At 41.8% G+C, this 26203-nt stretch overlaps 1 protein-coding gene across 2 annotated transcripts in view; it reads right to left on the bottom strand.

Annotated features, from left to right (window-relative positions):
- Window positions 1-26203, bottom strand: part of LOC142043375 (vascular endothelial growth factor receptor kdr-like) — a 141225-nt gene that overhangs the window by 55915 nt on the left and 59107 nt on the right. For both annotated transcript variants that reach the window (XM_075054530.1, XM_075054531.1), the window contains exons 5-11: window positions 24240-24399; window positions 22706-22842; window positions 21026-21185; window positions 20291-20408; window positions 18278-18453; window positions 6715-6865; window positions 3630-3735 (exon numbers count right to left, since the gene is read on the bottom strand). In XM_075054530.1, the coding sequence (XP_074910631.1) occupies window positions 3630-3735; window positions 6715-6865; window positions 18278-18453; window positions 20291-20408; window positions 21026-21185; window positions 22706-22842; window positions 24240-24399 (1008 nt within the window). The remainder of the gene's footprint in view (window positions 1-3629; window positions 3736-6714; window positions 6866-18277; window positions 18454-20290; window positions 20409-21025; window positions 21186-22705; window positions 22843-24239; window positions 24400-26203) is intronic.

Here is a 26203-nt window from a genome sequence, read left to right as displayed (position 1 = left end):
GAATTATGTATGGGTCTTGCTATTCTTTTCTGCTATGTCCTGTGCTCCCAAGCTGAGACCAGCATGTTCAGTTTACTAACAAGAAAGAAAATAAAACAACAACCTAGCTCCTTGTAACTTGAAGAGAAAATTCAGGCAATTCATGCAATCACAGGTATTTCACCTGGTGTTAAAAAGCAGTCTTCAGAGGTAGCTACACATTAGTTTAAATCACAAAGTGAAAAGTTCACTATTGACTCAAAACCACTGGGAAAATTAAACTAGCATGATGCAATTGTGTCAACCACTATTTGACCAAAACTTCAGTGAAGTACATCATAATGTTAATGATAACCACATGCCTTCCTTTAGGAATGAGACTTATTCTTTAGAAGACAGGAGGGGGTGAAATTAACTTCTCTATCTGTGGAATAATAATGGAATAATCATTATGATGAAGATGACAAGAGGTCTCAATTTTACATGCCACTTTTGTCAAATAGATGTCTAAAGATCCTGATGTGATGAAAGATCACATCAAGCATCAGTGGTCATCTGCAAAAATCCTTGCTTGCAGCCCTGCAAGCTAGCTTTCAAGCAAGATTCTGGATCTGGTAATTTCTGGGGGTTTGCTCCCATATTCTTAGCAGCTCTAAAATGCATTTTTTCATGTTACTGAACCAGCACATATTGCAACAGTTCTTTGAGAGTGAACTCTAGAGATGCTGAGAAATCTTAGAGACAAGGTAATTTCCACCTTCTGCTCTGAGACTTCAGCTATCATTGGACAGGCTCAAATCACACAGGAAAAATAACCAATCTCAGCTAATCCCAGCTTCATAACACAGTCAATAAAAGCTGCGCTCAGTCAGACTCCAATATCTTTATTATTTCATCTGGCTAGTCTATGCAGATGAATTACTTGCTAGGACATGGTGGGAATGGATTGGGCTGTTTCCTGTCTATTCCATATCTGGTGGGAGTACCGACTGATAAGACACAAGAAGAAATCTGAAGGCTATGAGTTTTCATCAGTGTCTTTTTTTGAATTATATTCTATTATCTAAAGACTCCACTTAACACAGATAGCCTTGGACTTCAGAAAGGGGGAAAGAGAGGAATTGTCTGCTAATGTAAGCAGGGAGACAAAGTGCTGAAACCCGAGATTCATAAAATCTAATTTTATTAATTTGAATAAATCTTAATCAGGACATAAAAATTATTAGGAAACACCTCAGAATGCATTTTCAGCCAGTGGATCAGCAGGAGATTAAAATAATGAATATACTATAAATTGAAAATTATGTAACTTGTAAAGAAGTATTTTTATGAAACTTTAATAATGAAAGATGTAAAAGCCTAAGTTAAAGGGTTGTAGGCTGAGCTTTTGAACATGTCTTAAAAATGAGCACTTCAGGATGCCTGGAGTCTATAGAAAGAGCAGAGATGGCTGTGCAGGGCAGAGCGAGAAGCAGCCTCGGGGCTGTTTGTGGTACTCAAAAGGTGTAAGCAGCAGTAAAGCTCTTAGGTAACAAGAGGAGTCCTTTTGAGGAGTGCGTGGGGTCCTTGTACTGAGGTTCCCTCATGGTCCTCGTTTCCACTAAGCAGTTGCACCTCCCCTCTCCTAGCACTGTAGTGCGCACCACGTTTTACAGGCAGGAAACTCAGGCATGTGGTGATGTCAGAACTGACCTGTGGGTAGGTGCTGTGGTGTCCTCTGTGGGAGGGGAGCACTACTTTTCCTCTGATTGCTATACCTGGAGATGGCTGCACCTTTTCTTTCTAGGGAAATTAGGTGATAAGGGAAAGCTGGGAAGTCCCTAATCATGCACCAGCATAGACTGAGGATGTGTTTGGAGTGTCCCGCTGGATCCAGGAAATCTGTGGTACTCCTAAAACACCTCATTCAGAGACTGCAAACAAATCCCATCTTAAGTCCACTAGCACACTAAAATTTCACCCAGGTGCATATTTGCCTCAGCAAAGTTGGTAAAAGAAGAAATGGGAGTGGTGTATATATGCATAAAACAAAGAAAAATGTTTCAAATTTTGTGTTGTTGAGGTGTCTCGCTATACCAGCATGTGGGACAATTCAGCAACCAACAGATATTTTTTGAGTCACAGCAATTGTGAAACTCTTCACTTTTATATGGGGACTAACATAACTAGATTGTATATTTAGACAGACTGTGTCTATGGAGAGAAACAGTAGCCATGAGAGCTGCAAAACTCTTGTCAATCCATGCAGCAACCAGAAAGTCTAAGAAAAGGAAGAAACTTTGTAGGCACATGTCACCAACCTCCATTTTTCACAAATAATTAGCACTTTGTAAGTAGTTGCTTTTACCTAAGGTCTAAAATTCTTAGAGAATACATTAAAAACAGAGCTTAAGAGGCACTATGCCATCTAAACAATTCCAATTTATAAATATAATCCAGCAAGGGGAAAACTCAGGAATGAAACGCAAACACTGATTTTCTCCTTCCCAGCCCAACCTCCATGTTTTCAGAGCTCTGTTTTAGGTTATGTTTAGAGCTGGAAAGTCTCCATGAGAAAGAGCAGATGGCTAAGGCACTGATCCTGCCAGATGCTGATTTAGTCTGGATCCAATCCAGAAGAGCACTTTAGCCTTGTGCTTAACTTTAAGCATGGGAGTAGCCCAAGAATTATCATATGCTTAAAGGTATACCAGGAGATAAACTGCAGCATTCAGCACCTTGCAGGGTTTGGCACTAAACTATCTGGAGCACCCACCTCGAAACCTGTAGCTGCAAAACCACTCCTAAAGCCACAGACCTCTGTAAGTCCAACAGGGGTAAAACAACTGTCTGAGCCAGACCACAGTATCTTCTCCAAGGCATAGCCACAAGTCTGTGAATCTATGGCAGAACAGCTGCAGCACTTTCTCAAGGATTAGCATGGACGTCCATAAACAGTATCACTCAGTATCACCACAGGTACACGGGAGGCATTTGACAGATAATTCATGGCTGGGATCTTTGCAGTTCATGCAGAAAGTGTGCTCCCACTGCTGTTTGGAAGGGGAAGCTGGCAGGGAAGTGTAGAAGGAAGGAGATCTTCCCACATCATTGACTCGGTAACATGGTTGGCAACCCAAATGGGTAAAGAAATGTTGACAACTCCAGCCGAAACAGGCAGGTATTGCAGGCACTTACACACTCTGAAAATCAGGCCAGCTATCTCTGGCCACTGTAGGCCTCTTAAATTACACAGCTGTTTAACTCCTGCTACTGGGAGAGTAGGCAAGGTTGGGCAGTACAAAGTGCTCTCTAAGTGCTAAGCATTCTAATGAACTCAGAGTCCTTATCAGTTGTGTGCACTTCACAGGACCCCTCTTGCACTGAACCAGTCTTACACTTTCTCAAGACTGAGGGAGACAGAGAGGTTTTTGACCTAAAAGTCTTTGGAGAGTTTTAAACAGGGTATGTGACATCATTGCCAGAATCCCGGCATTTATAAACAGCAACGATCTGAAAATGATCCCAGGGCTGTGGAATTTAAAGCATGCTAACAACCCACAGTAGCTTGGGAACTGTGGGGAGAGAGCTCTGTGTGAGCGCAGCATCCCCTCTGTAAAGCCCACTGCTATTCCATGACATCATTGCTCAGATTTTCATCAGACACATACCTTTCTTTTATCCCCATGCTTCATGGTTATGTTTTCAATGCTTCTGATCTTGTTGCCTATTAACATGTTCTCGTGAACCACAATTTTTTGCCCATCGGGATTGCATCTGGAGGTAGAAAAGCAAAGGTGGTGTTCAAGAACCCAACTCACTGCAGATAAGTCAGGGAGGCATTATTAAAGAGAGAGAATGTAATTCTTAGACAATAGTCTTAGGTCTTAAAGACTCCTAAAAGCTATTGCTGCTGGAGATCATTACCTCTTCATGAAACTACTGTATTCCTTCATCACAACATTTCAAAATTATTTACAAAGCACCGTAACAGAGATAGTCAAAGATCAGTATATGACCAGCAAGGAAACCACCCAAACTTCCTGAAGATTGAAAATAGAAAATACTGGACAAGTAATTAGATCATGTGAGTTGAATCTGGCTTGTATGAGTTATACCCCAAATCAATGCAGCTGTGGCTTTTTAAGTGCTCTTTTAGCACTTGCAGCGCATTTCAAAATTCAAAATGCCAGTCATTCAAAACTGTGGGGACGTGAATGTTGCTGAGCATGTCTGTCTGTCTGCTCAGCTTTCCGACATGAAATGCAGGCTGAGGAAGTAGAGTGGATAAATACTGGGGTAACGATAGCAGAAGGCTCCTTTAATATTGCATATTCCCCAGAAGATAACCATATCTCTGTCAGTTATCAATCTTCATTTTTGAATTATGGGCAAAGACCAGTGTATGTAGCACATAGTGCAGAAAGTTATATCCGCACCATCCAAGGCAAAAGGCTTTTCTATCTTCTTTAACTACAATCCTTGGAATAAATGAGCAGAGACCTAGGCCTTCTCATGATTAGGAGCGCAAAGGCTTCAGCAAGACTGGAGCTCCAGGCATCCTGGCTGAAGGCACTGCCAGCTGTGCAACTTGAGGAAGTCTTTAATTTTAAAGTTCCCAGTTCAGCTCCAGTCCAGCATGGCTGAGTGTCGCGAATGGTGACTCTGTGACGGCAAGTTAAAGTCAGTTCAGTTCCACCACTAGCTGCAATTGCACAGCTTGCACAAGTCATCACAATGCGTAACAGGAGAGTGTCCTTATTGCCTCCTCTGCCTCAGCAGAGGTGCTGCGCTTCCCATGGTTGGTCCCAGCGGCTTCTGAGTCCTCCCTAGCAGATTAGGGTTATAGGAGGTAAAATTAATATGGACTTGTATAGGTGATGACCAAGGGCCGATGATGCAGAAAACTAATCCATTTATCAGTCGTGCCTTTGCCAAATCCACACAAGATGCATGGTAACACCCTGGGTCAAGGGAGGGTTTACAGCTCTCAAAAGAACCTAATTAGAAGATGTCTTGAGTGACTTCCTGCAAGGCACAGTTCTGTCTTGAGGACGAAGGGAAAAAACTCAAAGGAAGCAAATCACATCACAGCTATAAGGAACAATGATAGTGTTTTGGGATTCAAAGTGCACTGGTGAGGAGGGGGGAGAGAAAGAGAGAGAGAGAGGAAGTGAGACAACAGAAGGAAATGGGGTCTGTGTCATTTCCCACAGGAATCCTCCTACAGCTTCTGCTGGAAAAAGATAAGGCTGCCCCGGAGGCCAGAAGAGGTAGACGCCACTCTGCAATTGTATTTAAATTGATAAGATCAGAGAGTCAGAGAACTGGAACAAGGGTTATATGAGGTCTTTTGCCACCAGGTCACTGGTTTGAATCTGGCTTAATTCGGCATTCATGACCAATTCTCTCTCCCTAGACAGAAAGGTCTGGAAAAGATTTCAGGTCATTTCTGTGGCTTGCCTACAGAATGGATAACCTGTTTCCCTATGGTGTTTCCATTCTGCTCTTGTTGAACACCTCTGAAGCAGCAGCTTGTGTGCCTTCTGCTGACCTGCGATGCCAACAGCCCTACCTAAGCCTACAAATCTCTGCCATTTTATTCCTGCAGGAGCAGTGTAACTACCTAAATGCGGTAACGGGCCACTTTACTTGTGGAGGGACACAAGGTCACTTTTTAGACCCAACCCGAGACTAGATCACCCAACAGCACTGCAACTGCTGCAGCAGAGAACCTGGGAAAGGAGCTTCTCTTTGTGATTTTTCCCTGTCTCATGACTTGCCATTCATAGCATTCGGAAAAGCTTTTTAACAGTGAGAAAATAAGGAATGATGCAGCAATTTTCTCTCTTGCTTCCTAGACCTGTCTTCATTTTTTTAGGGATGGAGAACCTGATTTCAGTCCTCCCATTGCAGGGAAGAGTTGAAGTGCAGTCAGAATTGTTATACATGGCTCCTATATGTCCCCTGGGGCTACTAGGGGAAGCATTTAGACCTCAGCCAAGACTGACCTCTATAGATCACTCTGCTCATGTAACAGCAGGAGCAAAGAGAATGTCTACTTGTATAAGGCGAATCTTGAAAGGCATCTTGTGTTTGAACTTGCCTCATTCCCCTCTGACAGTTTTGACCCAGTGACTTGCTTCTGTGTCTTTACACCTCAGGCTGCCACCAAACTTTAGCAAAGTAGGGCCCTCAGTAAGGCGTGAAGGCTTGGCTACCTTTTCCAGTTTCTACAACACAGATGCTGCCACAGGAGCCCCTGCTCAGTGTGCACTAGTGAAGACAGCCCTTAGGAAGTGCCATAAATTCCATCTGGCAACTAAATGAAGCCAAGCCTTTAGCAGGTGTGTCTGACAATAGCTCTTACAGGGGAAAAAAGTGTGTTACCTCTACACAGAAAGCACCTATCTGTTTTTCCTTTGTCAACCATGTAGGCTGCATCCAAGAGGTGTACGAAAAGGTCTTCGTAAATCAGAGGGACATTGCTGGTCAAGTTAAAGAATATTCAAGCCTGATCTTTAGTCACTTTAAACTTATTTGACACAAATCTGATAATACAGAACGTGCTTGTAACTCCAAAAAGATCATACACAACTAGTTGTCTGCTGAGTTCATAACCCTTGAGATCTTTAGGTGGGGAATCACTGCTTGTGATTTTTTACTAAGATAAATAAGATGTACTAGAAAGAAAAAACTGACTTGAAACTACCAAAATATTTTGCAACATGTTCATCCATAGGAATGTCCACTTACAGCATGTCTGTGAGGCTGCAGGGCTGCCACTTCCACTCAATCTTCGGGTCAGGATTCCCGCTTACGGTGCACTGGATTTTGTGTTTGCTTCGTAATTCCACCCGCTCAATCTTATCAAAATCAGTTTCCTTTTCATAGATTTTGGGTCTCTCTAAAGAAAAAAAAAAAAGGCAACAAAAAAATAAATGCAAATGAGCAAATTTACATCCACAGTCATGTTCCTGTTTCCATCAAAGGTTTTGGAACTTTTTGCTATGATCACTGAGTGATGATGTAGTAAGGCTACTGAAGTTGTAGACAACTTACCAGCAGTACTGAAAGTATACGTTCACAGAAACATGGGTATTAGTTGTAGGGTTTCAGAAATACACTGAAATGCTACCACATTCATCCTAATTGCTTTCAAATGTTGTTGTGGACCTGCTATACTTCTGGAAAATTTATGCCATCAAACGTCTATTGGTCAGGGACTGCAGGATCAGGCTGTTAGTCTATGTACTGTGGGCAAAATAGCATTTGACTTCTGATGTCACCTCCTGAGAGGAACCTTATCGAACAGCTGCTGTTCTGCAATATTGTTACCATTGTGCAGGTTCTCCCCAGGGTTTTGGAAGAAAAGTCTTTTTGATCTGAAAACTTTGGTTTCCTTTTCTGTTTATGTGAAATGTGCGCTGGATGAAGGGGTGAAGAAAGCAAGGAAGAAGTGGTGGGGAGAAAACACTTTCGTAGAGTAATGCCAAGAAATTCTCACCAACAGCAAAACCATTAAAAATGTCACTGCATTATTCACATCTGGAGGGGTTGCAAGATCACACCCTTGGACTGGTAATCTCTCAGGACCAAACTTTTGTGTGACACTTTCAGGGCTCCTTGTTGCCAGCAGGAAAGAAATGCTTTTGTCCCATCTAGTTCCAGCTCCCACGGGAACATGCAAAAATGAGAAATAATGCTAAAAAATCCCCAAAGTGAACTGAACTTTTCCTAACCTCGGAGAGGGTGGGTTTGAGTTTGGGGTGAAAGCACAGGCTCTTCCCTTATGCAGACAGCTCTGCCCATCCCTAGCCATATCTCTTTGTCTGCTTCTCATAACAGGAAATCAAACAGATTTATTGGTTGGGGTCCCTCTGTGGAACACCTCTGTGCAGCCAAGTGTGGCTGCTTTACACTGAGGGCTTTTGACAAGTTGGGAAGTGAATGTAGATTAGATTTCTATTTTTCGGGTTAACTTATTTTTTTCTGCTGTCAGGGAGGCCCCAGATATGTAAATATGAGCTACTGCCCACCTCATCAATCTTGAGCCCTTTCCCTTTTTTTTTTTAATAGCCTTTTTTTCCCTTCCAGCCCTCTACTCTTACAAGAAGACTGACCAGGCTGATCCCATGTCTTGGTGGGATCCTCGCTTTCCATTTTTCTTGGCTGCCAGGTCAGACTCTGAAAGATCTGACCTCATCATTGCCTGAAAATACATCAGCATTTCCTTCCCCACCACATGAAAGGAGTATTGACTGAATGGTTGGTTCAGCCATATCCTAACTCCCATGCCATAGTAAAACATTAGCCACTTTAAAGAACCTTCATTAGGTCCTGATTAACATTTCACTTGACAAACCCAAATGACAGGCCTTGTTTGGTTTTGCTCTCGTGTTCCCTTTTGCTTTTTTGAGCACCTTTGGTTGAGTCTTGTTTCCCCGTCTGCCTGCAGGTGATGTTCTATCAGGCTGTAAAAATCTGCTCCTCACTCCTTTGTCCCTTCAAACTGGGAGAGGGATTGTCTTTTTGTGAAGGAGAAGGTGAAGAAGGGAGCAGACTGGAGAGTTCTTCGGAGTGTGGTTAGGGTCTCTTAAGCTCACATCCTCATCTGTAACATGGACACAGTGTTTCCTGCACCACATTGCTCTGGGTTATGCAACGTATCGCTGATCAAGTGCTTTGAGATTTGTAAGCAATTCGCAGGACAAATTATTGGGACTAATGTTGAATTTCCTTGTAACTGGCATCTCATTTCTCATCAGTAAATTATTTCTGATCATAAAAATAATTTTGTAAAACTCCCTGGAGAGAGAGGCACATTTTTCATTATCTCGGACATTTTTCTTTTCAGTCTCAAATCCTGTGTTAGGCATGTCCGGACTGACCTCAAAAGCGTGATTTTCACTTGGAGAAAGACACTCTAAGTTCAGTGTGAAAGGTTACTCAAGTGTTTTCGGGGCTGGAAGAACAAAGCTTTACACACTTGGGGAGGGATTTTGTGTGTGTGAAAGAGTATGGGGGGACAATGTTTGATTACAATCTTTTAATACTAGGAGATTTTTCTGTACTCTTGGTGAAATGATGAATACGTTGACTGTCATTTAAATTATCCTTCTAAAAAAGAAATAATAATTTGAACTTGATCTAATTCAAATAAGAACATACATGACTGACAAATGAATTCTTAATTCCACAATTACTTTACTGCATGGCACTATTAAATATTACTTGAAACCTAACATGAGTCAAAATGATTCATCAATTGAAATTATTATTATTTATGAGGCTTAAGCAATTATTTTCTTAAAACTTGAGGGGCTGGCTAAAAATGCCTCCCCATCATTTCTTTCACAGTGCCTTATAACACAGTTAGTGTGGGGTCCTAGCTAATTATGGGCATGACACTCAGAAATTGAAGCAATTTTTATAAGTGTCTCTCACTTTTTCCCTGCAAAGGTGGTAATGGTGGTGGGTGTCATTCTGCAAATGACTCCTACTGCGGCACTACTGCAGTGGGGATGAGGCCCTTCCACAATTCTGAATGTGCCTTCTTTGTGCTTGTAAGGGTGTTGGCATTGGCCCCAGCACACCGCAGGTTTGTAATGTGGGGTGTGGGGTACTCCTATGAGGGATATTTCTTGGGCTGAAAACTTTCCAAACTTCTGCACACTGCCATGGCCATTTTACCTCTTACCATGCCCCCTGAAGGCAACTGAAGCTTTCCCATTCACTTTGCTTGCTGCTGTGCCAAATCCTATTTACAGAAGTTGCCTCCATCAGTGATGGAAACAAATTAACTGGCTTCTGTGGTGGGTACTGGCCTCTTAGATTTGCTCAGACTGTAACTAGATAGTTGGCTCAGTGGGCTGGCATCTGCAGCAAACTCACCTGCGAAAAGGCTCTCCACATTAGCGTGATGAGGAGTTTTTAGCCTAAAGCCAATGATTATCTAAGGTATACCTAGGAGTGTATTTCTCAGATAACTCTGCCTCCCCCAAACAGCACTTTGCTTTCTCTTTCATGTTTGCTTACTAAGCAGCATGGTGGCTTATGCACAAACTCTTATCTTCGCTCATGTTTAGGTGTGAGGTAAGGCTTGGGGTACGAATCCATTTGTAAGCACTGCCAAAATCCAAGTTTATTTCTGGTTGCACCTTAAATTATGCATCTGAAGTGTGGATTTCCTCAACATACATACATTTGCAAATGTATGGCTGTTTTTTAAACACGCAAAAAAAAAAAAGCTGTTGGGAATGGAGAGCTTTAGCAAGCATTGGACTAATGGCAGTACAAAAGTTGAGTAAACAAGCAAGCTGCCTCTGCACAGAGCCTGCAGTACACCTTGCCTCCCCCAGCGAGTGCAATGCAGAGTCCTCCTTTCTCCTTGAAGCTCTGCGACTGTGCCGAGAGCCTGACCTACAGCACCCTCTGCTATCCTAACCTTGGGCTCACGGAACACCTTCCTATAGAGCCTTGCCCCCAACCAGCAGTTCTGCCTGCTACAGTAGGGCTGAACTGCAAGAGGACATCTTAAATACACTCCATTCCTGACTTGAAGTATCCTTCGCTATCCCACTTCTTGCTTCCCACTCCCCCCTGCACCGGGATCTGCCTGCTTACTTTCAGCCTCTGCCTCCCATCCCTTGCCATTGCCCTCCCCAGGCTGAGTTTTCTCAAGCAGAAGCCAAACAAACCTTAAAAGCTTTCTCGTCTCTGGCTGCATTTGGGAAGCTGTGTTCAGATGGCTTTAAATGTATCAAAATAAATGGGTTTTCGTCTTCTCTGGCTTGAAGTGTGATTGTATCCCCAACTCACTTTGCAGAGGTGCAATTGCTGGTGTGAGAGCTGACCTGAATAACTAAAGACTTTGCTGCTGCTGCACTGTGAAATGCAATCAAAAAGCAGTTCTGCTTACTGTAAGTTTCAAATTGATCAGCATTATGTAAATCTCACCTTACTTTCTAGTGTTATCTTTAGTTTGTGGCATTAGGAGCAAATAATATGTGCAAGGACTGGGACATTAACCCTCGGGCATTACACCTTCTGCAAGAGACTCTTCTGTCTCTAAAATCATTGCAGATGTTATTACGGGGTTGCACACTTGTCACCCAAAGGAGCATCCAAATATAAAGGACAGCACATAGAAAGTTTCCCTGCCTTTTTTAGAGAAACTTTGCTTTACTTTCAGTGACTTCTGACTGAACTGCTGTTTACGTACCTTCCCCATTGCCATTTAAACTGGGTTTCAAAAAACATTTTCACAGTAAGCACATCATTAAAATAACATAAGAGTGGTCCAGTGAAGCATTTAGTCTCAACCTTATGTACTTTGCTGGACATGGGGCTTCATTAAAACTATTGATAGAGTGGCAACTTGTTTTCTATTTATCCTTTCTGTTTCCCAAAAGCAAAAATAATTTGCACTTTAGAGTCTTTCATCTGATGTTTGTACAGTACTTAATGGAAATATAAGCTCTGCAAGTTGAGCTAGGTGAATATTCTGTAAGGTAGATACGAAACTCATTAATACAAGTTTGAACTGGCCAAACAGTATGGGAAAAAGAGGATGAAATTTCCACCAAAGTAAAAACACTTTGTCTGTGTTCGGCTTACAAGGGATCTCTGTGGTTTGGTTTTGGTTGGTGGTTTTTTTTTTATCTTTTACTTTTTTGTTAAAGGGAAAGAAAGGAAAAAATGAGTTAAATGACCTGAAAACAAAACTTTTGTTTCAAGCTGAACAGAACATTGTGTTTGACCCCAGCTGATTTCGTCTGGGTGGTTTTCTTTGTTTTGTTCTGTTTGCTTTTTTGTTTTATTTTGCACTACACACAAGGCTGCTGTGAAGTGTGTGCACGGCACTGTGCCCACAGTACCTCTGAGGAAGCAGATGCCAAGGTGAAATGAGTGGCCAAAATCTCTCCGTGAGTCAATACCACGGCCAGGAATAGAATTAGGGTCACCGATTATCAGTCGCCCGCCTAATCTGTAGCACACACACCCTGCTGCTCCATTGTAACCTGCTGTTATGGGCTGGGAATGCCAGCAGGGTGGAAGCAAATGGAAGAGAAACCATGCAGTTGGATACTGTATGAACAGATATTAAGAAAAATCACAGGGCACTTGACCTACTCTACAGGGAATTTTGTTGTTAAAATGGTAGTGCAGCTTGGTTTTGTTTTTTCTGACCTTGTATGGTCACTTTTGGATGTGTCTGTCTTCACCTTGCAGGAAGAAAGCTGTCTTTTCCAGTCCTGTACCACCTTTCCCAGTTCTGTCATTCAACCCCAATGCAGCCAAGCTTTGGGGGAAAAAAAGGTATTCTCTTGTCTGTCTCTCCCCATCTTATTTTTTGTGGCCAAACAGAGTTCAAAAGCAAATGGGTAATGATGCACTGCTTAATTTTTAGCAGAGCAGACAGTTTTCTAAGATTTTTGTCTCTGCCCCCTTTGCCTGCTTTTCAAAAGAGAAAAACAACAGTTAATATACCTGCAGGCTTGGCTAAGAGACAGCGTGGAAACCACATGTTGCCACTTTCCAACTTCCCCCCACCACTCTGGTTTTTAAGGGCTGTCAGAGAGAGATTGCTGCTGCAAAGACGTGAGTTGAATGCTTCAGATTTTTCTGGCAAACTCCAGCAGGCCCCCACCTTCCTCTTCCTAAAATTGCTTTGGCTACTTCCAACAAAATGAAAATAGCTCATCTGACTTTTTCATTAAGGGCTCTCTTGGGAGCGCACAGAGGCTGAGTGGAGGCAGGACTGCAGAGCTGCAAGTGTGCAGGGTTTGCATGATGTCAGTGAGAAAATTCTTCATAATTTGCTGATAATTAGTGTGCCGGAAAGGCCCACTGCAGTCTGTTTGTGCTGCTACATTTTTTCTTTTCTTTCATATATCTCCCAGAAAATGTCAGTTGTTTCTCTCCTGCCTGTGTCTGATAAATGAGACTTGAAGGATAGACGGGAGCACTGTATCTCTTTGCCCTTGGTCTTCTCAGCTGAGCATCCTGCCCACCCAAAGCACTGGCCACAGCCATTGCTGCCAGTACCCAGGAGCAAAGCAAAGTGATGGGCTCGGGGAGGAAAACATTGGAACAGCAACTGGATGGAGACAGGCTGTGTTTTATTTTGGGGTTTCCAGTTTGCTCGGCTGGACCAGGAGGTGGAAAATTGGATTTTCCATTTTGACTTTTCCTGAATGGGTCATCCTCCAAGGAGCTATGCAAGAGATGGATATGATACACAAAGGAAAACCAGTCCTGGCAGGATACCGAAGCATGCAGGCAAGGTGAAGGTAGATAATTTTATGTAGCCCTGCTTCTCATATCTGACTTAGTCCTTTAACATAAACATCAGTTGGGTTGCACTAATAATCCAAAGAAATTTGCACAAAAGACTGTGGGAGTCTCCCCTCTGTCTTCAACTGGCTTTAATTGAGATCCATCAGTCTAAGAGTTTTTTCTCTGAACTGGCTTAGCCCAGATATATTAACCTCATCCTCAAGGCTCATTTCCCTCTTCAGACTATTTCTGGGTCTGGTTGAGGTGATGGGGTATTGTTCACATGCATCACCGCATATTTATTAACTTTTATGGAGATCACTGGGGACTCCTTTGATGTCAACTCATCCCTTGCAAGCCAAAGTAGGTCAGGCACAGAACTCCCTTTGCCTTTGATTTTAAACTAAATATGAAGAGCTGGCCTGACTACAGAGTAGGGCAACATACGCATCATTAAGTCCTCTGGAGCTAATTCTCCCCAGTAACAAATTGAGGTATAGTTCGTCACCTCGCTGACATAACAAGGAGCACATGGCAATGCACACGTGAATTCTCCATGCACCCCTTCTATTCCAGTCCTTGCCCATGAGAGAGGAAATTCATAAGGAGCCTGTGAATTACTACTGCTTGTGGTGGAGGCTATTTCTAGCACTTAATCCTGCATTTCTTTTAGATACAACACAAGAGCTTGGGGGGTCAAGGACTCTACGAGGGAATGTAATTTCAATTGACTAGAGCAGCTGGAACCCAAAGCAATAGTTGCTGGAAGAACCTTGAAGGAGCACAGGAGAGAAACTTCGGGACAAAGAAGAAAGGCAAAGTGGTGAAGGAGGTTATTCATCCCATTTTTGAATTAACTTATGCTTCAATACAATCTTCACTCACAACATGGTGGTCAGAGCATGCTGACTGCTCTATAAGGGCTCAGCAAGAACCCTGATACAGCAGATGACTTGTACAAGGGTGAGAATGAAATGCAGCCTGCTTGCCCATAAATAGATTTGAGGTTTTTTTGTTTATGTTTTGTTCTGAAACTGCTTTGTACTCTAGCCTGGAATAACTCTTTTCTCCCACATTTCTCCTTCTTGGCTGGCTCAGATGTGCAGCCACCAGCTGTTTGCTAGGATTGTTCCTTCTCCTTGCCCCCTCCCCTCCAAATTCTTCAGGACATTATTTTCTTGAAGCTTTTCTCAATAAGAATTTAATCAAACAAAACAAAAACGCAGCAACCCGCCGCTTCTTGGACAGTGTTTGATGTGTAAATATGTAAAGGAGTGTTTTGAAAATGCAATCAGCTACCTCCTGGGGACTTGAGTCCTACAACGAGCCAAGGTGACTCCACAAGGGAGATATGTGCTCCTGCAAGATTAAATTCCAGCTGCAGTGGGAGCACTGGTGACCAGAGGCACAGCTAAGTCACTTCTTAAAGAGACATTTTTTGAATAGCAGCATGATTCTCCCTCTGGCCAGGCAGCATGCTCCTTCCTGCATATTGTCAACCAAGTCCTCGCCTCGGGCTGGTGTTGCTATCAGTTCCCACCCTGCAGCTCTGGGAGTTATTTGCCCATTTTGCTCCTTCTTGCCTCTGTGGAGCTGAGACGATTGATACCTCTGGACTCTGCAGATACTCATCAGTTTTATGGCCATATCAAACTTTGCGGGGAAATAACTCCTAAGATTTTACTTATTACGATAGAGTGAAATACCTTGCACATACAGTGTATGCTTTATGTCAGAACTACTGTGATTGCTACAAATTAAGTATACAGGACCTGACTCCAAGGAAAGCCTGCAGCAGTGCTGGTCTTCTAGCAGGTCAGGAGATACACTGCATATAAGCTCCTGTCCTGCAGGGCTCAAGTAGATGACTTATCTTGTTCTCATCCTGCTTAAATGGTTCTCTTCTGCTGCCATTATTATTGAATAACATACACTGCAAAAATTAATATAGTGCAATTTGATGACGGAGTCCTGCTGCTATTTATACTTTGTTTGTGAACAACAATTCACAACACTATAAACTTCCTCTACACCTAGTTCAAATTCACAGTTGATGGGTTTGTCACAGCATGCTGACTGCCAGTTATACTATCTATGATGCTCAGGAACATTAACAATGTATTATTTTGAAGAGACTCACAGGAGAGGGGGCTGTATGCTTACTTATAATTTCTTCAATGCAGTGTCCCCTTGCAGCAAAAGAAAACACATTCAAATGACATTTATCTTCTCATTCAAAAGTCTATTTAAATAATTTTCTATCTTCTCTTTAATAGTATAGATCAGAACTCACTCACTTTCACAGATGCAGCTCTGAAATTTAAAAGACTGACCCTGCCTTTTGGGGAGCAATGCTGTTACTCAAGAAATGTTAGTCCTCAGTAATAGGGAGCTGGTACATGGTTATGTACTCAGCATGAGGTTTATCAGTTGCTGAATTGCTGCAGGCTCCTCCACCTTTTAGACTTGATGCAAAATTGATGCTCCTACCACTGTGTTCACTTGCAAACCCAAAAGGATTTTTCCATCAAGTCTGCTAATCCCTGTGTTCAAATTCCAGCTTCAGTAATTGCAGACTGCCTATGGTTCTAAGCAGAGACATTAATCACCCCTCCCAGCTCAGAGGTGGTTGTGTTTCAGTGGTGGGCAAGGTAATCCCTGCATAAAATGGCTAGAAAGCATGTTTTGGTCTCCTTTTCCATGTCTAAGTGTCTGCTGAAACTCCAAGCAATTTAATCTATTCAGGTGCGATACCAGGATATCAGTCATGATGACTGGAGATAAAGTGTCATGTTATTTGTTGAGGAGTTAAGGGAAAAATTCAAATCTGCATTCAGTTTGGAGCTTCAGTATTTTTTTTTGAGAGTAAAGCAAATGATGCCCAGATCTGAAAAAGCAGTCCCTTTACTCTAACTGAAAACACATGAAAAAAGGCAGTTTGCTGCTGTTGGATAAGCATCAAGAGCAAAATTTGCCTTTTTTGGTCTCTACCCACGTGCATGTCGGCAAAATGACCCTCTCCTTGGGCTGAGTGCTTCACATACAGCATGTCAGGTTAGTGCTGCAGAGAAGAGCCTGGCAAAGGCAAGAGAGATTTCCTAGGTGTTTTGTGTCAGTCCTCAAATATCCTCATTGTTTGCAGCCTTTAGCTTAAAAACAATGGAACTCTTTGGCAGATATTTTCCTTTGCTTGCTCTCATTTCTGGGATGACTTTCTTTTACCAGAAAAGAAACACTTGCTATTCATTTTTCCTGTGCTTCACCATGCAACACCTTCTCCAGCGGGTAACATTCCTGCAGCTGCTGGACTTTGCAGACCCTTGAGAAACAGTGGTTTTGCAATTAAATAATTATTCCTGATTGAAGTCTTTGTTGGGCTGATCTCTCAGAAGGGCTAACAATGAGCACCATGCTAGGCATGCACTGTGTGTGAGAGACTGAATACCACATACTTGTACATACAATAAAGATGAAAGGCTTGCACTGTAGTTAAGAGCATGGGATGGTTTAATCCTGAAATAGCATCTTGCTGATACAAACAAGGTCTGTTTGTTTTTTATATGCCTATTTGGGGAATGGCTACTCTTCAAGTAAACATTCTCTTTTGCATGCAAACACCAATATTTACCTTGACAAGATAGTTTATTATCATTCTTAATTTTCTCTTCCTTTGAATGTTTCCGTTCTCTTAACAAGACGGCAAAACCATTGTATGGATAAACAATCTCAAGTGAACAAATTACCACAGCTTAACACATTGCTCATCATCAGCTGAGCTGCAGTACCTGACCATAAGCATGTTCTTAGCTCTCTCTGCTCCTAAATAACTTATTAGTTTATGTAATGCTTAAGGTGGATTAAGCAACCATATCTTATTTAGGATTTTTAATAGGCCAAATGTGCCTAAGTGACAAGTTCTCCATTTGTTAGGCATTATTCTTTTCTGAAAGGTGAAGGGTGAAATGAGAAAAACACAAATGCTGGAAGTTACAGGGTGCAACAATACATAAGTATACAAAACAGGACAACTAAGAATATTTTTAGGTGTAAAGGGGATAAGGAGAAAAGAATTAACCACAGAAAAGAAAGCAAACCTATCTCAATAACTTTATCTATCTCACTGCCTGAGTGAACCTTGGGAAGTACAAAGGGAAGCAGAGCTAACTTTTGCTGAACTCCTGCTTGGCCTCATGATTCAATCTCTGTTGCCAAATTCAATGGATTAAAAGAGGCAGTGGATGTGCAAAGAGACAATGTGGCTCTGTCTTCCATTATCCCAGCAAGGGAGATTAATAAATGTGATTCCAATATCTATTTTCCCTCTATGTCAAGTGAACCTGCTTCAGTGCACACCACCATTTACTTCAGTTTTCTCCAGATTCCCCTGAAAATGAACCTGTCTCTCAAGTGCTCCCAGCACATAAATGACAATGCATAAAATACAGACTTAGAAAGTATTTCTGTAGCAGGATGATGGAGAGACATAAAAGACAGGGTAGCTTATCTAGTTCCTTCCGTCAGCCCTATTGGGACTTTTCCTGTCCCAACAGGTGTTCTCCAGTGCTTTGCCCAAGGTAGTTTTTTATCTCAAGGGATAAAACTTCCATCACTTCTCCTGGGAAGCTGTTCCCCTAGCTCTAAGACCTCACTACTAGATATCCTCCCAAACTCCTATTAAAATTTAAGTTCTGTTGTTTGTTCACTTTCAAGCCATTTCTGCTTCCCTCTGTGGAGACACTGTCCTGACATCAAGGTGCTGTAGGCTGTTTCTGAGGTGCAGTATCTCAGTGGAAAGTGACTTTAGATGACCTAGTTTCAGACTAACTCTTCACACCAGCTCTCCATTCCGTTGCTTCGATTTAACGTGGTGAAATGGGGTGGATCTTCAGCGCTTCCTAAGTAAGGTGGTAATCTATGCACAGTGCTGTATCAGCTCATATCAGCTAAACATGGGGACATGTCACCTGTTCCTGCTGACTGGTAAAGCAGAAAATGAGAAAGAACCCAGTAGAAGTAATTGGAAACACCAAGTCCTTACCTGTCACTACCAGCTGCATGGTGAGGTTCTTATACAGGCCATATTTTGCATTGCTCAAGACGATGGTGTAGTTTCCAGCATGCTTTGGTCTCACATCTCTTATGCCCAGTCTGTACTTCATTGGATCCGGCTCATAGCAAGTGTGGTTATCCTTGATCAGTTTGCCATCTTTGTACCTGTTTTGAAAGTCCCATCAAGGCTCATCATGTGCATGTATGCATGTTAGCCCTCAGAAAACTTAACTCTTACCCAAGCTAGGGTGGGTAAAGAGTCATCCTTTGGAAACAGCAAGGGAAACACAGATCTATAATCGCTGCTTGAATTGGACAACTATTCCTTTTATCCTTCCACACTAAAACTGAGTAGCATCTGCAGTGCTATGGGGTGGCTTCATCTAACAAACAGAAAAAAGACATTTTAATGGATCTGAATGAGCAGTGCCTCTCGCATGCTCAACTATGATCAGAAATGTCCATCTAGATGCACCCAAATTATGCTGGATGTGCAATACTAAGTGCAGGAAATCATGGACTAGCCAAAATTTATGGCATCAGTTTTAAAACAATGTATTAATTAAATAGAATTGTCTTTCGATATGTGTATAGGACCCTTTACTGTCTCTGAAAAAGCTAAAGTCTGTGACCTGGAAAATTGACAGTCTATAGGAAGGTCAGTGAGGAATCCACAATCTTGTATCTTCACCAGCTAAGAGTAGGAGAGCAGACTCCTCTTCACTGCTAATCCGACATGCAGATTGGGGATATGAATATGAAATGGGCCTGACTGCCACACACAGAGCTTTAGGCTTGGTGGAAGGAGAAGCTGGGGCATGTGTCCTACAGCCTGAGAATGCTGGAAACCTCCTTTACAGTCGTTTAAACAACTGTACTGAGAGACCTCCAACATCAACAGCTGTAGCCTCGAACATGCAGGGAAGGCAGCTCTGGTGGTCCCAGGCAGCTACCACGCAGCTCCACGCTGAGCCCTGAGAACAAAGCCTTGGCAGAGAAAAGGGAGACGGTCCCCACTTCAACTCACAAAAATATTTCCACCTCCTAAATAACAGCAACAATTAAAAATATTTCCTGGCAGCACTGATTTCACTGGTCTGACTGAATATTAGAGAATTCAATGTTATTTCACTGCTAAAAAAATGCAGCAAACCCTTCCCTGACCAATACCTTTTGCTGACTGCCAGGCCCCCCTGAGCAGCACTCGGCTGGCCAAGGAAAAGTGCACTGTGCGGGTGCTAACTCACCCAAGCCACCCCCTCTGCCAGGACAGGCAAACCCATGCCAGCTGTCATACGGGATTTCATACAGTTAAAGGTGTATGAGGTGTTGGATGAGGTTGTTAAAGAGCCCCTGCAGAATGAAGCACAGAAAAAGTAGCAAGAGAGAGGACACACGATGAAAGGGTAATGAGAGAAATGAATGTCTCCTGGAGTTGCTGACATGTTGCCCCTCCTATTAAGCTGATCCACTACAGTACTGGTGGAGCCTCTAGTTTGCTCGAGAGAATTCATTGCATTGCCTGCAAGGATCTGACATTGCTGGTGGTACAGGATTGGAGAAAGTTATTTAAAAGTTATGAAGAGAAACAATTTCTCATGTTGAGGATGTGTCCTGCAGCTTTCTGTTATGCATTGCCTCCTTGCAGACTGACCACCACTAACGGTGGTAAACTGGCAACCCTTCCCCAACAGCTTTCTACTTGAATCTTCCAAATTGTTCTGTGTCCAGGGTAACAAAACCCCCATTTTTCCTGTAGGGACCTTTTCTACAGGACTAGAAGAGAAAAATAGCATGGGAAAGAGGTATGGCTTGCTCAGCTTCACAGAGCATGTCAGCACAGAAGGGAGTCACATCTGAGGTGAACTGTGAGACCACAGCTACGAGCTTTCCCAGCTCTCCTCTTTTACCTGTGTGGTAAGGAACAGTGAAAATCTGTTCTAGACAGGAGCCCGAAAGAAGGTTGTGTATTCCTGATTTTGCTCGAGATGATGGTACTCACCAGGTGACGCTTGGACGAGGAAAGGCGTCAACCTTTGCAGCTAGTTTCAGTGACTTGTGTCCTGATGTAATCTCGTAGTAAGGCCCTTTCTTATGTGAAACTGTAATGAAAGGTTTGTCTGGAAAGAGAAACGAAGAGGAAGACAAGTAATGGCAGATCTGCCACAGTACAGTGCTCACATCTTTGAACTGTGTTGTGTCTACCCTGGATTTTTTGCAATACAGATCTGTTGAAGCTGCAGACAACCAAATGGAATGACAAGCTGTTACTGCAGCTCCCCTGCAAAGCTTGGCCACAGCCAGTAAGGTCTATCTCCAGATGAAGGACTTTATATTTAAAGCAGAGGATACACATCTGCATTGCCCCTGGAGCAGTGTGTAAAAATGCCTGGGGTATCTCTTGTCCATGTGAATGCCAGCAGGCCAGATTTTCCAGGGCATCAGCAACCACATTTGGTGCCAGCTTTTTCAAGCCAGTTCAGCTCCCAGTTAATCCATGTCCTCAGACATGTTTCAGTCTTGAACTCTCTAAAGTTTCTTTGAAAATGTAGTGCTGAGTGCTGCCTCTCTCATAGACTGATTACAGATTATAGATGATAAATGGTTGTTTTAACTAGTTGGCATGCTTCCTAATGCCATTTCTACAGACTTAGTCAACAGATTTAATAATGTGGCATTATTGTTTAAGCTTAACAGTCCTGGTTCTTGGGTATTCTGGTTTAGCTGCAGAACTTACCATACACTGTAACTGTGACATTGGCCTCCAGCCTTGTTACGTTGAATGTTTTGCATACATACAGGCCTCCGTCTTGCATGGTGACGTTTTCAATTGTCAGGCTACTGCCAACTTTATTCACCATGCCAGTCTGGTCTATTGTTCTTCTAGGATAAGGGTGCTGGAAGTCAGAAAAAAGGGGGTCAAAAAGCGGCATAAACTGGATTATTTTGTTCATCCTTTCAAAGCCTGCCAGTAAAGAAAAACAGTGATTCATATCAAAATTATCATATCTCCCCAACACTGAAATAAATAATATAAAAGACAAATCAGCAGGAAGAGTTCTTGTGTGAGGTTTCATTATCAAGTCTAATAAGAGAGAGAAACAGAGTGGAACTGTGGTGCTTCTCTACTGAAATCTGGGCAGGCAGGTAAATAAGGGGATGCATCACAGATCAGCCCCTCTTAGGGATCAAATCTCAGGGATCTCAGTGCAAACATGCTGTGGGTATCTGTAGGGTCAGAGTTGTGCTTTGAGTTTTGGTTTTGTTTTGGTTGTTCGTTTTTTTTTTTGGTCACAGTCAGGTTTTTTCTGTCTTAAAACCCTCCTACTTTCTAAAAGAAATATATTGTGACAGAAATATAATATCTTATGACAGCCAAGTGCCAATACAAATTGTTGAAGAATTTTAGAAAGCATTATCGCTTCTGATAGGATTTTTGATCCCAGAGATTTGGCCGCAAAATTTTACATTTAAAATGTTAGAAATCTAAGGAGGGTTCAGAGAAAAACAACTCTATTCCATCATATAGGGTCCACGAAACAAACTTCAGTAACTCCATATTGCTTGCACTTCTGTAAATTCTATACTATATTTTCTGTAGCTTCTTCACCAAAACAAAATCAGACATTCTTTCTTTAAGCAAACAAAATACGTAAAAAAATAATCAATTTTTAGGAATCACATTTTACACTTTTCCAAGAGGCTTAGATGCTTCTTTGAAATGTATATTTTTCTGAACTAAAAAGAAAAAAAGCAATCATTTTAATTCCGAGGATCAAACAGAACCATGAGTAATATCTCAGGTAAATGAACTGATTTGGAAAATACCCCTTCTTCCCGCTGTTTTTCCATAGAACTGAAAGGTTTTAGCACATCAAAGAAAATGCTCAGCCTCTTACATGTTTCTGCTTCAAATTTGGCATTTTTGTATTGCGTTCCACAGAAAGCTCAAGAACCTACACTCAGAATTTAGATTTCATTCTTTGGTGGAGATTTCAGCAGATACAATTGGCTTTTGTTTCACTTTTTCCTACTTAACAAATGCCAAGATGGATGAGCAGATTGACAACTTGCAACCTTCATGGCTGCCTTTGAAACTTGCCACTGTAAGCTGGGATCAATAAACAGGCCAGAAGAGATGGGACAGCTATTCTTCCCAACAAGAAACATACACCCCTGTCTTTTCTTGCAAGCACATATTTAGCCTGAGATTTGCAGTTTAATTCGCAGGTTCAAGATGGTCAGATAAGTTTTAGATTCATCCAAACTAAAAATACAATCAATTGTAGGCTTGCAAATGGTTGGATGTATTTCAGAATAAGTAGTAGTTAGGGTTTACTCAGCCCTGTGAACAGATCTTTCTTTTGGGTAGGGGTAGACTGCATGAGGGCAGAATACTGAATTTTCATCAACTCACTCTCCCACTGGGACATGTCCATATGAGCTCAATGCGCCCATTGATGAAGGTTTCTGCTTTGCATTCCAAATAAAGAGTTTCTCCAACCAGCAGTTTTTTGGGAGTTGCTTTCAGAGCCAGGTTCTGTACTCTGCCCTCTGAAATGAAAAAGGAAAGGTATAACCTTGCAGCACTCTCTACATAAATGACATTTAAGATGGAGTCTGCACTCCGATTGCCTCTCCAACATCCACTCCTTTCACAGTTTCCAGAACACCTCACCTTCTTCTGTCATTTCTATGGAAATTGTTGGAAATGCCCACACAATGGAAACATTAGGTCAGTTATATGAATGCCTGAACATCAGCTGATCAAACTAACTGATCATGTGGACAGACTAATTTATGAATTACTTTTCTTGCATTTTCCATGTTTGGCTCCAACACTCACTCACCAGCTCTCAGCTATTCTTAGATCAAGTTTTCAGTAGAGTCTCATGAAACATGTTTCTCCTGCCATCTGATAACCAGCTACCTTTGCTTTCTGAATGGGATCCCCAAATCTTGGTCTTCTGTATTTATTAATGCCTTAAATACATCAACTCTGAAATAAGCCTGCATTATGTTTATGGTGCCCCATACCAAACACACATCTGACCACTGTACAGTAACATATTATAGAGTAAGGTATTGCCTGTGTCCTTTTGGGCTAGAGAGGGATGACCTAATGGGTTTTTTAGCTTTGCATTCATGATTCTAGTAAAAAATAATTACTCCAACAATGAAGAAAGAGAGAGAGAGAGAGATGTTTACAAGACTTTTATTTGGCTGCCATACAAATTTACAAGCCTGTTGTGTAAAGCTGAGTGCTAATTGTATAGAAGGATGCCATGATCTAATGGGAATGAAGTCACAATAAACTCTCCTCTGTCAAAAATATAATATATGAGGAGAGAAAGAACATACATTGAAAACAAAGGAAAAATAAATGCTAATTGACTTCATATAAATCCCCAGCACTCAACAATTTAATGTTTAATTGCTTCAAATTCAGATTTTAATTCTGAGCTGAAGCTCAACTGTAAATACAATGGAAAGGGTATAGTAAATCACCAAGAGAAACTATATAAAAAAGCAAAGATTTGAATTAGCAGTTTAATGAGATTTTTATACCATGATCTTGTGTTTTTAATGACCAGAAGCAAAAAGAAAGCTACTGTTTGGTTTACCCTAAACCAGCAGTTGTTTTAATGTAAATATAGCTCAATCCAAGCAAACAAAGCCTTGGTGGGGTTTGAATAAAATACTCCTATTTTGTACCACCTCAACACTTGGTAATTTTTCAAAACCAAGAGTGGATCAAATCCAAGTTCTGTTGAATAGGAAAAAAAGGGGAAGAGTGAGTTTGCTTTTAGCATTCCAGCTTGGACTTGCTACAGACACATACCAATTAGATATATCAAATATAATTGAGGCTAACCAAGAAATAATACCCAGGGGCTTAGCTATGGAATAGAAACATTGTGGTCATTCCTTGGCTCACAGTAGTCACTCACCCAGTCTCTGTGCTAGGTAATAGGAGGTGAACACACTTCCATTGACATTTGCAGTGCATGTGAGTACTCCAGAGTAAACAAAAGAATGAGAGGGGATGACAAATCCTTTTCTTGGGTCCCACACCATCCTCTTGAAGTTCATCTCTACAGAGTAAGGATACTGAAAGAAAACAGACAGATAGGAGGCTTGTGAGACATTCCCTTTCCTCCCAGACCATAGCGGCGACCAGCCAAGGCTGTTCTGCTTTACAGGCAGGGTAGATATTTGACCTTTCAGAGTGGTTGGTGGTCTCATTCCACACATATCTTAAGCAACATCAACATAAGCAAATAGAAAAGCCCTCCCTAAGGTATGACTGTCTTTGAAATCCAAAACTTGGACACCATAACTGGGGCTTTTGATTCAGTAGCCCCTGTCCTCTCAGATCTTAGGCAAGATGCCATGCTACCCATTGTAGGTCCCATTTCCCTCATCTCTATACTGGAAATAATTATGCTTATCTTATATGGATTTTGTAGGGTAATCTTTTTGGAAGTGTTTAAGGACAAAGTTTGCTTCTCCTAATGCTATGTGCAGCTACCACATGTTTTCCTGGGATCTCACGGTACTTTCAAATAATGTGAAGTTAGACCCCCCAAAATCAGAATTCTTCATGTTACTAACTCACCTGATGGCAGTCATCTGTAAGCTATGGTCTATGAATCTATCAGATTCACTCTATATCACAGAAAGGGATGAGACATTTTCAAAGCAGCCTATTGATTTCCACTAGGCACAGAAGCAGCCTGGATAACTTAAGATCGTAAATCATAGGATGGCAGAAATAAGGGGACTTAGTAACATAGACTTTTTTTTCCCTAAATTCATAAATACTTGTAATGTTCTGAGATTCTTGAAGAAACAGTATCTATAAGTTCTGCTTATGAGGAAGAAGTGAGGATACAGAAGGAAAATGTTGAAAATAAACTAGAGCAAAAATTCATTTAGTAAGAATGAACACTCTGTATACCCTTGGACAGCACCAATGTCAAGCAGGTTAGCTTTTGTTGGTGGGAATATTTAGGAGGTTGTTGTTGTTGTTGTTGTTGTTGTTGTTGTTATTATTACCACATGGGGAAATCCTCTATTTCCTTGAGAAAATGCATTTTACTTTCCAATAATTTTGAAAATCCTGGATTATAAAGTAGAAAATAAATATGTGAAATTAAATGCAGACAAATAGCTCAGGAGTCTGTAAAAGAGCAGATCACTGAAATTCACCCATTTCAGCCTATTTGCAGGCAGGTGAGTGGAAGCACAGGCTGTTGGTCTGACTCTTCCAGCAGGACACAGGAAAGCTCTTTAGGACTGAGGATGTGCTGTAGGAGTGTTGAGATCACTTCTGGCTGAAAAATGAAGAGTTTGAGGAAAGCTCAATGTGCCTACAGTTGCCACATGATAAGTTTATTTGCACAGTGCTTCTCCCTCCTACTTAGCATATACTGGCTTCTCAAAGATGAGGCAAGTTAATGTTTTCCTTTTCAGAGCTACCTTAGCTTTTGGAGCTAACCAGGGGAAGAGCTGCACTAGGGACCACAAGTGGGAATTTCCCCAATGATGTAATAGTTTTGCTCTTATTCTTGTTGTTATGCACCATGCAATTTATTTTTCTGTCTCCAAACAAACAGTAGTCTTGTATGGCAGTGCAGTTTAAAAAGGATTCTGTTTAAATAATACTCCTATTGCGAAGAAATTTCAGCTCCAGGCCTTGAGAGCTGATGCTCATACCCCTCATATGAATACACAATTGATCAGGTTGGCATTGTTTTAGGTCGCTTGTTATTACATTTTCAGCAGAGACCAAAGACAAAGGAATTATGACTGTGGGGCAGTGACTGGTGATGCCGCTGTGGGGAAGGAGGCACAGCGAGGCAGTTGCTTTCTTTTGGAACAGCAGTTCTCTTCTGGCAGTAGGAGGAAACAT

This window comes from Buteo buteo, chromosome 22 (genome assembly GCF_964188355.1).
Source record: "Buteo buteo chromosome 22, bButBut1.hap1.1, whole genome shotgun sequence".
NCBI lineage: Eukaryota > Metazoa > Chordata > Aves > Accipitriformes > Accipitridae > Buteo > Buteo buteo.
This window is presented reverse-complemented; position numbering and strand designations above follow the sequence as displayed.